The 12,335-nt window shown below is 45.0% G+C and overlaps 1 protein-coding gene across 6 annotated transcripts in view; it reads right to left on the bottom strand.

Moving 5' to 3' along the window:
• The window catches only part of TET1 (tet methylcytosine dioxygenase 1), a 77,268-nt gene that overhangs the window by 55,142 nt on the left and 9,791 nt on the right, over window positions 1-12,335 (bottom strand). For 5 of the 6 annotated variants that reach the window (XR_013952703.1, XM_080597436.1, XM_080597438.1 and 2 more), the window contains 2 exons: window positions 9,967-12,006; window positions 5,162-5,212 (listed from right to left, as the gene is read on the bottom strand). Coding sequence is in view for 5 of the 6 variants with exons in the window: in XM_080597436.1 (XP_080453562.1) it covers window positions 5,162-5,212; window positions 9,967-11,883 (1,968 nt within the window). In the remaining variant the exon portion in view is untranslated. The remainder of the gene's footprint in view (window positions 1-5,161; window positions 5,213-9,966; window positions 12,007-12,335) is intronic. The other variant, XM_080597437.1, reaches the window with a different exon arrangement.

Here is a 12,335-nt window from a genome sequence, read left to right as displayed (position 1 = left end):
ACATGTTTTCCTTCCTTCCCACAAACTATGTTACTTCACTGATTATTTTTTAAGGTTTTTGATCAGACATCTGCTACCTTTTCAAGAAGCTCTTCTCTAAATTCAACACAGTGGAATGCCCAGCACTGCACTAAAACACATAGTGACAAGCAATATCTACAGTATTAGATATTCAAAGCATGTGCAACTCCACCCCCACAAAAAACACCGTAACTGCTAGCATGATTGAGCATGGCCCTGCTTCATCCTGCCTCTGTCTCCAGCACTCCCTGAGCAAGAAGAGGAGCAGCACAATCCTCACAACTGCTCCACCACAGCAGCATGTGAGTTAAAACAAAGCCCTGGTCCTCCCTCCTCGCCCTTTTCTCAAAAGCGTCCCTTTCTTCCCTGACATTCTGCGGGTTCGGTTGGGTTGTGGGTGCAAAGAGGAGGATGCTGGTTCTGCTGGGCAAGTAGCGCAGGGGTCCTCATAAGGAGGCGGGTGGGAGAGGAAGGGGCGCTACAGCAGGGGAGCTCTACAGGAGCAAGGGAAGAGCAATGCCTCCACGCCCTACTAAGCACCATCAGCACCACAGGAAAAAGTCCACAAGGGACAGGCTTCAACTCCCCCCGAAACGCGCTGAATAAAGTTAAGAGTGATAAAATTACTGGAGTGAAATCTCCAATTTACAAAGGCCTTCTTTGTTAAGACTCCATTCAAAAAACCCATCTACATACAGGTGAAATTTAATGGCAGCGTACAAAGGAAACACAGTTACTCATGTGGAAGTGCTGGAAAGGCTGCACAGAGGGAGGTACGGTACGGAATTACAGCTGTTATCATGCCTGCTCACTTCAAGTGAGGTGCACGAGCCTGACAAGAGAAAAAAAAATCCAGTTTGGACACACACTCAGTTTCAAAAAGGTCCTCAATAAAAAGGAACATTTTTGAAGTAAATGCTTTTAATTTTGAAGTAAGTTAACTGCAAAGTTACTCCTTTGTTATTTTAGTTTTAAAAATAAAAGCTGGATAATTTGTGTAAGCCACTCCTATGCCAAAAGTAAACTCTCCCTATCGAAGAGGAGCAAAAGGCACGGAAGTAGGCACACGCTTCCAACCAGTACTCAAAACAATTTTAATTGGTATTTTCTAAATGAGTATGTTCCAAGGTGAAAATGTCCCTTTAAAAAACACAAAGCTCAAGACCAGTGCTTTCTGGACAGTGTCCTTTCCAACTCCTATTACACCATTCTGCCTTCTTCCTCTGTAAAATTGCACAGCACTGCAATTCCATCCATTGACTTGTTGATATCTTCTTTTAAAAAATGAAGAAAAATAACAAAGTTGAATTACTTCCAGCTACATATTCTGGCAGACATTTTGCACCAAAACCCATATACTCTAAGTTACAATAGATGTTTAAAAATCAGTTAAATTCATGCTCACTTGAAGCATTATCCTGCACACTTCTAGTTGCTTCTGTTAACTCTTGTTAACACACACAAGGTTAAAAGAGTGCATTTTTAATTTTAGCAGCAAAGCAAACAGCATTTTGAAAAGGAATAACAACAGCAGATCTGCCATACTGACTTTATTTCTAAACACTGTTTTTGTTAAGAAACACCATGCTTTCTACACACGGTAGAGAAATACTAAGAGAGTGCTCAAGTCTGTATTTGTAGCTTTGATGGAAATGAGACTCCCACTAGTTCCCAACACAATGTTTAGCAATAAATCAAGTTCTAGATACTGAGTCATCTCTGGCTTCTGGCTTGGATTAAATCAAACTGATTGTAGAGCTTAGCAGACATCTTTCACACTTTTCTGGTGCACGGATTACCATGACAGTGTTTGCGTGTAAACATGCGAACAGAATCGGTCAGAGAACAAAGAATGTGCATGCAGTTATAATGCTCACTTAGCACCGCATATATTATTGGGAATCTCTCTCTTCAGTCGCTCTTTTTTAAAAAAAAATTATGTAAAAAACCCAACTCCATGAATGCAGCAAACATCTGCAGCCATCCAAACAGCGGCCTTGGCTCCACAGAACCTAGCAGGAAGACCATGGAGTGCACTTCTTCAACAGCTGCACCCTGCCTTGTGGGACGTTTCCTTACCAGTGTCACTGCTCAGTGTGATCTCCCTGACAGTATGATGCCGAGTTCAGCTGTCCTGCTCTTCTGAGCTGTGGTTATAAACTTGTGTGTGGCTGAAAATGTTTCCTCACCTTTAAGGGGGAGAAGTGCACTGCACTGCACTGCCCAGATTGAGTGAGAACACTGCTAAGTGGCTAAAAGGAGAATGCTAATAACTAAGTGAAGCAGAGCTTATAACATGTCCTTTGAAATGCAGCAAAATTAATTTTTCAGTATGAATCCCTTCTATCTAGATTTTCCTGCTTAAGTGGGGAAAACAAACGATAATCTCAAAAAAAAACAAACCAAGAGTATTCCTTCTTTAGTATCTATTTCCACAAACTCACACCAACTGTTCAAGGAACATTTGCTCATTAGAAGAGATGAGTATTTCAGATGTTCTTTCAAAATAAGTATGGAGAACCAAACACAGTAGTTATGGCACAGTGGAATTTCCTAAATGACTCTTAAAATAATGAGAAAGGAGCAGTAAAACACAAACACAGAAAAATGAAAAAATATGAAATGAGAGGTACAATGTAACAGAATGGGTCACTTTTGTTCATAATGTTTCCATCTGTCCAATCTGATTTCTTTCAGCAGGAAAATATTGTGTGTTTTCACCCAATACATAAGACCTTGGTCCTAAGAAGTATAATTAGGAAGATCACCAACCCTCTGAATAAATCAATGTACATGTATAAAGACTTAGCATGATTGGAGAAATACTAACTCAGCGTATCACTGGAGCAGAGTACTATAAAACAGCCTTTAAGAAAGTTTGCAATCCTCTTAGAAGCAAAATACAATGAAAAATTAATAAATCCTGTTAAAAATTTTGCATGTGTCACTGGTTAGCATCCCTCAACCACTACTGATCATTAAAACAAAGGCTGAGGTTGTAACCCAATAGATACAATACCACTTGGCGAGGCAGTCCCACCAATAAGCCAGGTTAGAGAGTCATATAGCAGAGTGTCATATTTCTAAAATGCCCTTGTAAAGAAGACTATAAATTATGTAGCTTTTTGGAAGTTTGCTGCAGGTGACAGAGATGCAACCTAATTTAAATTGACCAACCTGCCTCCCTAAAAACAAAGCTAAACCTCACTAACCCCAAGGCAACCACTTCCATGAGATGCCTTCAGGGGTACCATGCTTTACTTGGTGCACACAAGTGAGCAAACTCATCAAATCCAATTCAGCACCATGAAACAAAGACAAAATACTAGCAAACGGAAAGAACTGTCCCTAAAACCAAAGGGGAAACACCGCAGAATCAATTCAGCAAAAGGAAAAGTCAAAGCAGAAATAAACACAAGCCCAATGACTAACATATGATACCATGCACACACACAAAAACAGACAAGCCTTTTTCCATTTAAGAGCCAAGAAAAAACTGTGCGGAAGGCTTTTTGGAAAGGAGAGGAATGACAGCATCATATTACATAGCAACCTGCTCTGCCATCAAATCAGAAACAGTGGTAAAACCAACTCAAGAGAAAAATCTGAAGACCCTCTATGAACCCCCCCGTATGCAGACATCTGATACAACACGGCTACCTATGACAAGAAAGACTTCGCATATTTGACAGATGTCACACCAATTACACATCACAAAACTGAGTGACCCTCTTACAAAACGTCCTTATTTTGCACACCCTCTACGTAACCGCACAAAGCGTACGATGAACAAATGCTCAAGTTTTAACTGCACCTTGCCTTATGCTACAAAAGTGGCAGCAGCTAAAATGGGCAATTAAAAGCATATCCATGCCTTAATGAAACACGCTAATTTAGTAGATCAATCTATTTAATGGAAGAAGAGGAGTACTTGTTAGCGTTTTATAAGCACTATTGCTTAGCATTACATAGCTAAGCATGCAAGGAGGTGGTTTGCACAACTACACCCCTATGAAGACACGCACTTGAGGCCAGACATTTGCAAGTCAAGTAACTTATTTGCTCCTTACTTAACTTTTAACTTCACCATGTCTTACAAAATTACAACTTCTTTCAGTAAGTTTCTGCAATATGTAACAAAGACAAAGGTGCTAAGGAACTGGGATGATTTCAAATGAAATCACGCTACAGACATTCAGCACTTATCACATCTACCGCGTCCCATAACTTCTGAAATTTTTATGTACTGAAACAATGCTAAACTATGTTAAAATCACATTTAGCTGCACTCCATATAAATAGAACAGTTCTACAAATAAGTTTAACAACATAACATTTTTCTCACTTTATCTTCTTTCTACAGTTGCACCATCCATCCTTCAGCATTTTAGTTTGAAAGAACAGGATTCAGAACTTACTTCTATTCAAAATACTCTAAAGATGAACTGAAAAAGGCAACATGAATTTGCTACCTGTTACTTTTTAAAATTAAAAAACTGGCCATAAAACTGTAGTAAAACTGTACATTGGATAAAATATGAAGCAATATAGTTGGAAAAACAAGTCTTTTGTTATCGTAAAAGATAGCCATCTTAAAAATCTTGATGAAATGTTACCACGTGAAACTGAAGGTTCTTCTAAGCTTACAGAATTTTCAGTTTCACTTGAGGTGTTCTAAAGTTTAAAGAAAAAGGAAATCAAAACTACTGTAATTGAGGTATGAAATTTCCAGTTTCATTAATTTGGTTTATATTAGAACAATGACTTCTCACATTCAATTTCACATGCTGTAAAAGCTGGATATTGAAAAACCCAGCCCGTGTTCAATGGCTATCTTTGGAAGGAGATGAAGTAGAAAAAGAGAAAATTAAAGTGAACGTTGGATACAATGGGAAGCAAACTTTGTAGTCTGCAGCGTCCTGCAGAAAGACTCAGCTATGTATACAACATGCTGGAAAGCGGAGGGGGGAGAGAGGAGAGAGGGAGAAAAAAGAAAATGTTCTGGGCTTCAAAATTAGCTAATCTGCTGAAGAGCTGGAAAGCGCTGCTTCCCAGGGTTAACCCTTTGGCCTCCTGGTCGGCGTGACAAGGAAAGGCTGCTTAAACCTAGGGGAGAAACATTAAAGCGATCGTCGGTTACCTTAAAAACTCTTTGCTTCCTCCTCTGAGGCCTTTTGTTTTCAGTTAGCACCTAAAAAAACACCAAATCGCACAGTAAGTTGCGGTCACAAAGGCAGCCGGCTCCGCTCTGCCTCCCGAAGTGCACCATCTCGCCAGTACCCCGCACGCCCGCCCCGCGGCACCCCGGAGGGCCGCCGGCGGCTCGACGCGGCCCCGCCGCGGGCCGAGGGGAGAGGCCCCGCCGCCCCCTGGAGCCGGCCTGGCCGCCGCCGCCCCGCATTCCTCACAGCGGCGCCCCCCCGGCGGCCATCTTGCTTCCTGCCGCAGCGCCGCCCTCCCCTCCGGCCGGCGGCGCGGGAGCGAGCGCGGCCCCGCGCGCGCGCGCACCCCCCCTTCTCCTTTCCCCCCTGCTCCCGCCGCGCGCGCCCGGCCCAGCCAATGGGGAGGCGGCGGCCGCCCCGCAGCGCCCCCCCCCGGCGCTGCCCGAACAAAGGGGCTCCTGTGCCGGGGCCGCGGCGGCCGCCCGCAAGACGCGGCCCGGAGCCGCGAGGGGGACGCGGAGCCGGAGTCGGGGGGGGGGGAGGACACGGGGTGGAGCGGCGCCCACCCGCGCGGCCGCGTGGCTCCGCGAGGGGCTCGCGAGGTCAGGCGAGGACACGGCCCGCGGGCACCCGCACGCACGAGGGAGGGAGGGGGGAGCCCACGCGGGGCGGGAGCGCGCGTGGGCAGGGAAATGGCAGCGGCTGAGGGCGGGCGGGACAAAGGGGCGCACGCAGGCGGCCCCCCCGCTGCCGCCCGCTGCCAAAACCCTACAAATAAAGCGGAATCGTGCACGGGGGCTGCCGGACGGCGGGCCGGAGCCCTACGGAGCTCGCCCCAGAACGACTCGAGCCGACACAGCCAGGAGCTGGGAGAGCTCGCCGGTAAAGCAGCATTTTCCATCCGAAACCAAGAAAAAGGGGCAGGCTGGCAAGCTGCCCGCCACCTCTAATTGCAGCATCCTCCTTAAATACGCCTGGGGTTTCGGCAGCACGTCAGAAAAGCCACAAGCAAGCAGGCCTCATTGTTGGGTCCTATTTCCCCGCTCCTCGGATTACAGCTATTAAATGAGACGTCTTGAGACACCTCGGGAAGGCCAGCGAGCTCCCGCTCACCGCTTTCCCCTCGACTCCAGACCCCACAGAGCCCCCACAGCCCCCGCCTCTAACACCCACCTGAGTCCACGCCAAAACAAAACACACACAGCACAACCCCTCCAGGCCCTAGGACACGGGCACCTGGGCAAGCCTTGCAGAAAGCAGGCTTTGGAGACACTGTTACATCTGCACAGCCTGCCCCTGCAAAGCCCTTTTCCCCAGAGAACCTAAAAATAAGGCAGGGATCATCACCTCGCTGCCCCACACGCAGCTCTGGAGATCCCCAGGCCCTGCCCTGCAATGCACCCGGGCAACCTGGACGTGTGCCATGACATGACAGCAGCCCGACAGGTTGCTTCCCCAAATGAGGTGGGCTTTTAGTAGCAAACAGCTGAGAAACAGCCTTCAGCAGCTCCTGTGTCAGCTCCGAAAACTGCAGTCTCAGAAAAACAGGAGAAAATGCCCGAGTTCCCCACTGCCGGGCAGCTGGGCTTGTCCAAACGCTCTTTTCTCTGGGGAACATTCCTGCAATATTCTGCCGTCCCTCTCTGGATGTGCAATGCCAAGCTTTTTTCCCCTGCCTTTCAAAGCTTGCTCACACCTTTTCCTCATCTGGCTGCTCCTTCAGGAACCAGTAAAGGTTTAGGAATTCTTCTTCACCAGCTCCCTGCCAGGCCACCACAGCCCGGGTCCCTGAAGGGCAGCATTACCTGTAGCGGCACTGCTGTGCGGGCGCTGCGAGCGGAGCCCACAATGATTTCTCCAGACCTTCTCCTTGCCGCGTCCCTGCAAAACCCATTACCTTCAGCGAGGTAACATACCACTGAGGGTTTATGGGGATGTTATTTTTAAGGGATATTTTTCAAGTCCAATATAGTTTTCAAATCTTTATCTGGATGATGTGTGAATTAATGAAAATAACAGTAACATAACCAATACCAGCTCCAAACATGCAACCGATACTCTCTTTGGGTTGAATGCTTGCGCACACACAGCCGTGTATGTTGGACTATGCATTTCAAACTACATTCACGGATCCTACAAGCCAGGTCTGACTCTCTCTATCCATAAACCCACCCAAGACCTTAAGAAAAAAAACAACACACTGCATTTTGTGCTTTTGTTTGTGTTTGTGTTTTTTTTAAACACCACGCACAGACTTCCAAGCCTTGCACCAGCTCTCCTAGAGCCACCTAACACAGAGCTCTCATCGACTTCCCTGACTTCGGCACTGTTGAGTCAAAGTGCAAAGAAACGATTCCCTTTAAGGCAAAACATCACTGTTTGAACTGTGATTGTGCAGAGAACATCCATCCCCTCCACCCTCCTCCCAGTGAATCACCTCCAAAAAATGCTTACATTCCACCACCAGGACAGACAGAGCCGCGCAGCTCCTCAAACTAGGAATGAATGCACTGAAGCCAGCCTAATTTCTCTTAATTAGGTTCACTTTCTATACCATGGACAGAGACCTACAGCTGTTTTTCTCCAGCTGCCCTCTATTCAAACCACATCGCTGGCATGAAGTCCCCATTGCTGTGGTCCCAACCCTATCACAGTTTGGGAAAACACAGTGGGATTCCCTTCCGGTGTGGGAAAATCTTATCTAAAGGATGGCTGCTAACAGAGATACTGTTTCCCATTCCCCCGATACCTCCCCCTGTATCTCAACATCTTTAAAGAGCTCTCGTAACATAGGTACGCTGTGGAAATGCTTTTCTCAGAGCAGAGTTTCTACAGAATACAAGAGACCAGACTTGCTTCTAGGAATATCCGAAAAGGCACCAGGTTTCATTCAAATACAATTTTATGAGAAAATACCCGACATGTTCTTAAATGTCAGGAATACTTCATTTCCTCCATGCAGTACTCAAACTTCATACAAAATTTAACGAGAAATGAAGGAGGCCTCTGGTGCAGCTCTAAATGTATTGTACAAAACACAACCAGTTTAATAAAATAAAAGCACACAAGAAATAAGCTGCCAAAGAAAGGCATATAAACAAGGAATTCCTCAAAGAAAGCAAAAGGAACGTCTAAAGAGGAAAGGGTGAAGGGGCAAGGCTAATCTGCAAGGAGAAGGTCAGGCTGAGCAACAAGAAAAGATGTATGTTTAGCCTGGAAAACAAAGGTTGACAGAAAAACTGGAGTGCTTCCTTTCACTGACCCTGCCAAACTCCTTTTTAAAACACGGCTTTCAAACTGTTTTCTACCTCATCTCCACCAATGCTCTTCCACGAGCTTCTTCAGTCCCACTGGCTAAAGAATAAATACAGAAGGACATCATGGTGCTACTCTCTTGCTGTAACAAGTCAGGATCAGCCTCTGTCACCTTTATTGCTTTATTATAGATCTTAAAGTCACGTTTTAATCGTCCCTTCCCTTTTATTAAAAAGAGTATTTGGAAACAGTTGAGACACAAAAGGATTTCGACTCAACTGTAAGCCAAGCTGTTTAAACCTACTTCCCTGAACATTTTAATTTAAAATACACTTCCCTCGAAGGAGAACATACCATACCCTCACTGCTATGGGACTTGTCTTTCTCCTTGCCTCCTGTGAAGATGGAGCAGACACGTCTGCGAAACCTGGCAAGTACAGGACAGAGCGGTGAAAACAGGAGGTCTCCTGAGATCTCCGCAGCAAACGGGGATTTCTACCTGCTGCACGAACACGCTGTTTTAATGAAGCTGCTGTTGAGAAATGTTTTGCAGGTGCGTTCCCCCCCAGTGTGAACTGCTGTGCTCAGAGTGCACGCTGCTGCAGAGACTTGAACCTGAGTTTCCCACATCCCAAGGCAAATGTCCCAGTGACTTAACTACTGGGACGGCATCTCCCCCTCTGCAGCTCAGCCACTATCCAAGCAGACCAACTTCCAGCAGCACACCGAGGCTGGCTCTGCAGCACAGAGGTCAGGGAATTCAGTTGGGATGTGGGAAATCGATGTTCAACTCCCTACTTACCTGATTTAAAGCCTGATCTTGAACTGAAATCTCTCAGAAGGTCAGTGCTGTTATCACAGGGGCATACAGACTGTCTTTTCCCCTCCTCTTTGTTCCAAAAGTAATGACCTGGGTTATAAAAGGCTGATGGATCAGAAAAATGAGTAAGAAACACAAGAAAAACAAGTATTTGTGGGGGATATGGTACAAGAGACAAAGGGAGAGTGGCAGGAGAAATGAAATGAAAGAAACAGAAGAATAGACAATTAGAAAGTCAGAGAGATGTGAAAGGAGAAAATGCAGCTACAATTTGCTCCTGAAGGTTATGAATTTATTTCTACGTGTTGAGTCATTACAAGCAAATTATTCTAACTCCAACTGAAGAGCACACACAGCCTTCCCTCTTTTGCCTGTTATCCTTAGCTATTTTGCAACACACACCCTTTCCCTAATAATTTACAGTCTCCTAAGACTAACATCATTTCCCCCCTCCCCTCTAGAACACAGAGCTAAACCATGCTCACTGCTGATTTTATGCATTTACACAGGAGGAACAAGAATAACCCTAGCTCGCTTTGATCTACCCTTCTATAGATACCAAGAGAAAGTCACAATGCAACTTGCTAGCTCCAACAGAAACCCTAAGTCCTCTAAAGCTGTCCAGTGACCAGCATTTCCCTTCACAGAAATTTAAGATGCATCTCAAGCCTCAAAAGGGGGACTTAATTTGAGACTCCTCGGGCTTACCTCAAGAGGTAGTGTGATCGGCGGTGGTGGCTTTTTCAGTTCTTCACATTTTCTCTTTTTACATATCCGGTGACTGGTTTTGCGTTTCCTGCAACAGCTGCATTCTTCACAATTTGTTTTCCGCAGACAGGGCTCACAGACTCCACAACGCCTTCGTTTCTTTTTCTCTAACATAGGGAGCAGAGTTGAATAAGGAACAGGCTGATCACCAGCTGCATTTGTACGAGAGGATGGCCCTGAGGCCTCAACTGCTTCAGTGCTGTTGCTCACGTTGTCCTGAACCAAATTCAAGCTTATTCCAACACTTCCCAGCTGTGATGAATAATCATTATGCTGCAGTCTTGAGTCAGCTGGCAAGTCTGCATTTATGGCTTTTTCTGAGGCAAGAGCAGAGATTTCCGTGCTTGAAGGCAACTCTGAAACAAAACCTTCAGAGAATTGTCCAGAGCTTTCACTGGAGATTTTATCGACTGTGCTTTTTTCTAAATCTGACGATAAAGCGGGGACATAACCTGAATTCAAAATTAATGTCTCTGCATCAATACATTTAACAAGTTGTTCAATATCCTCCACTTCAATATTGCTTAAAGAGGTATCGGAAACTGGTTCACATGCTGTAAATATGATTTGTGAGTCAGATTCTGAAATCTCTCTGGTACAGCTCAAATCTGAATTTGAGTCAAGTTCATTGTGAATGGGTACAAAATCCACAACTAGTTTCATGGGGGATTCTGCAGGCGAGCTTACACCTTCAAGATATAAAAGTGAATTTGATTCAGTGGCAGATAAAGAGTTGGAATTTGAAACAAGGTCTTTATTCTCTGATTCTAAATCCCAGTCTGCCTTTAAGCAGGACTCTGCAAGCAAGCTCGAATCTTCTAAATGTTCTTGTGAGTTAAACTCAGAGGTAACAATGGGTGCAGAACTCGAGTCATGTTCTTCACTAGCTAGCACCAGGTCCGACTCCGTTTCAGTGTGCGGTTCAGCAAGCGGGGCCGACTCTTCAGCTGCTGCTGAACTGAGGTCTGAGGTATCAACAGAACCGGAGTCAGGTTCTTGACTGTTAGGCACCGGGTCGAAGGGAACCTCTACATGCTCCTTCGAGTTTGATTCAGAGGCAGTTATGGAATCAGAAGATGGAAGCGCAAGTGCAGCATCTTCAACAAACGCTTCAACTGAACTATCTGCATTGAGATCAGCGGGCTTCTGCTCACAGGGCAGGTCTTCATGCTGAGATCCCACCTCTAACACTTCAGTATCGCCATCAGTTACCTGACTGCTTGGAACAGCATCACTTGTTTCAGGTACTTCTACCTCCTCTTGACCGGCACATGTGGCAGCAGGCTCTTTGTCTGCGCTGTGTGGAACATCCTCTACAGGCAGAGGAACTACTGTGTTTTGTGCTGAATCCTGTTCCAACGCTTTTTCACCCGCTTCTACATTTTTTTCTTCTTCTACTGCCAAGGCTTCTTGTTCATGCTTTTCCTTTGTTTCTAGCCTTTTTTGTGCTGCAACTTTCCTAGGTTTTGCAATTATTGGAGCTTGGGAAAATCTACGGGAGAATGATCGGTTACGAAGAGACATTGTAAAGCCATTGAAGTTGAAAGCATCCTGGTTATGAAAGAGGATATTGTCAGCTTTCTCCAAACTCACCCACGGTGTTCCAGACAAGGTTCTGGTGACACTGCTCCTGAGAAGTCTACCTGAAGAGCTCATGATTGGTTTCTTTTCTTGCTGTTTTTTCTTAACATCTTTTTCTTGTGCTGGCTTCTTGCATTTTCCAGAACTAACAGCTTTTGTGGAAGTCTTTGCAGTTTTCTTTCTCACTTGGCTAGATTTCTTTTTGCCCTGGTTAGTTTTCCTTTTGCCTATCTCTTCCTTTTTGGCTAATCTGGAAGGCCTTGCGTGGTGAGCCATGTCTGCGGAGTAGTAGAAATGTTAAGAGGCGAGATGGAAAAAAATCATGAGCTCTTGAGAGAATTTTTCAATAGAAAACTGCACACTCCCATTGCGGCTCTCTGTAGTGATACAGAGTCAACTCTGAAATAGAAAAAGATATAAAATAACATTAATAGAAGCCTAATTAACACAGGAAGCACATATGCTAAAATAATCATTTAAAAATACAGAGGTAGAACTAGACACATTGTTATCGGGTGTGAAGTTCAATCAACACAAAAGCTTTGAAAATATTAGTATACTGCAAAATGGAGAACTTGCCTGAACTCCTAGAACACCAACGAAGAAGTGAGCCAAACTCAAGTGATCATGCAACACCCCATATTTACAATTTTATATCATTTTTAAAAGGATTGAGCTTTCTCAATCTTATTAATGGTTTATTAGCCACTTTCCTTTGGGAAAGAAGA

This window comes from Anser brachyrhynchus (genome assembly GCF_964034855.1).
Source record: "Anser brachyrhynchus genome assembly, chromosome: 6".
Taxonomy (NCBI): domain Eukaryota; kingdom Metazoa; phylum Chordata; class Aves; order Anseriformes; family Anatidae; genus Anser; species Anser brachyrhynchus.
The sequence above is the reverse complement of the archived record's forward strand: the minus strand, read 5'-3'. Positions and strand labels throughout refer to the sequence as shown.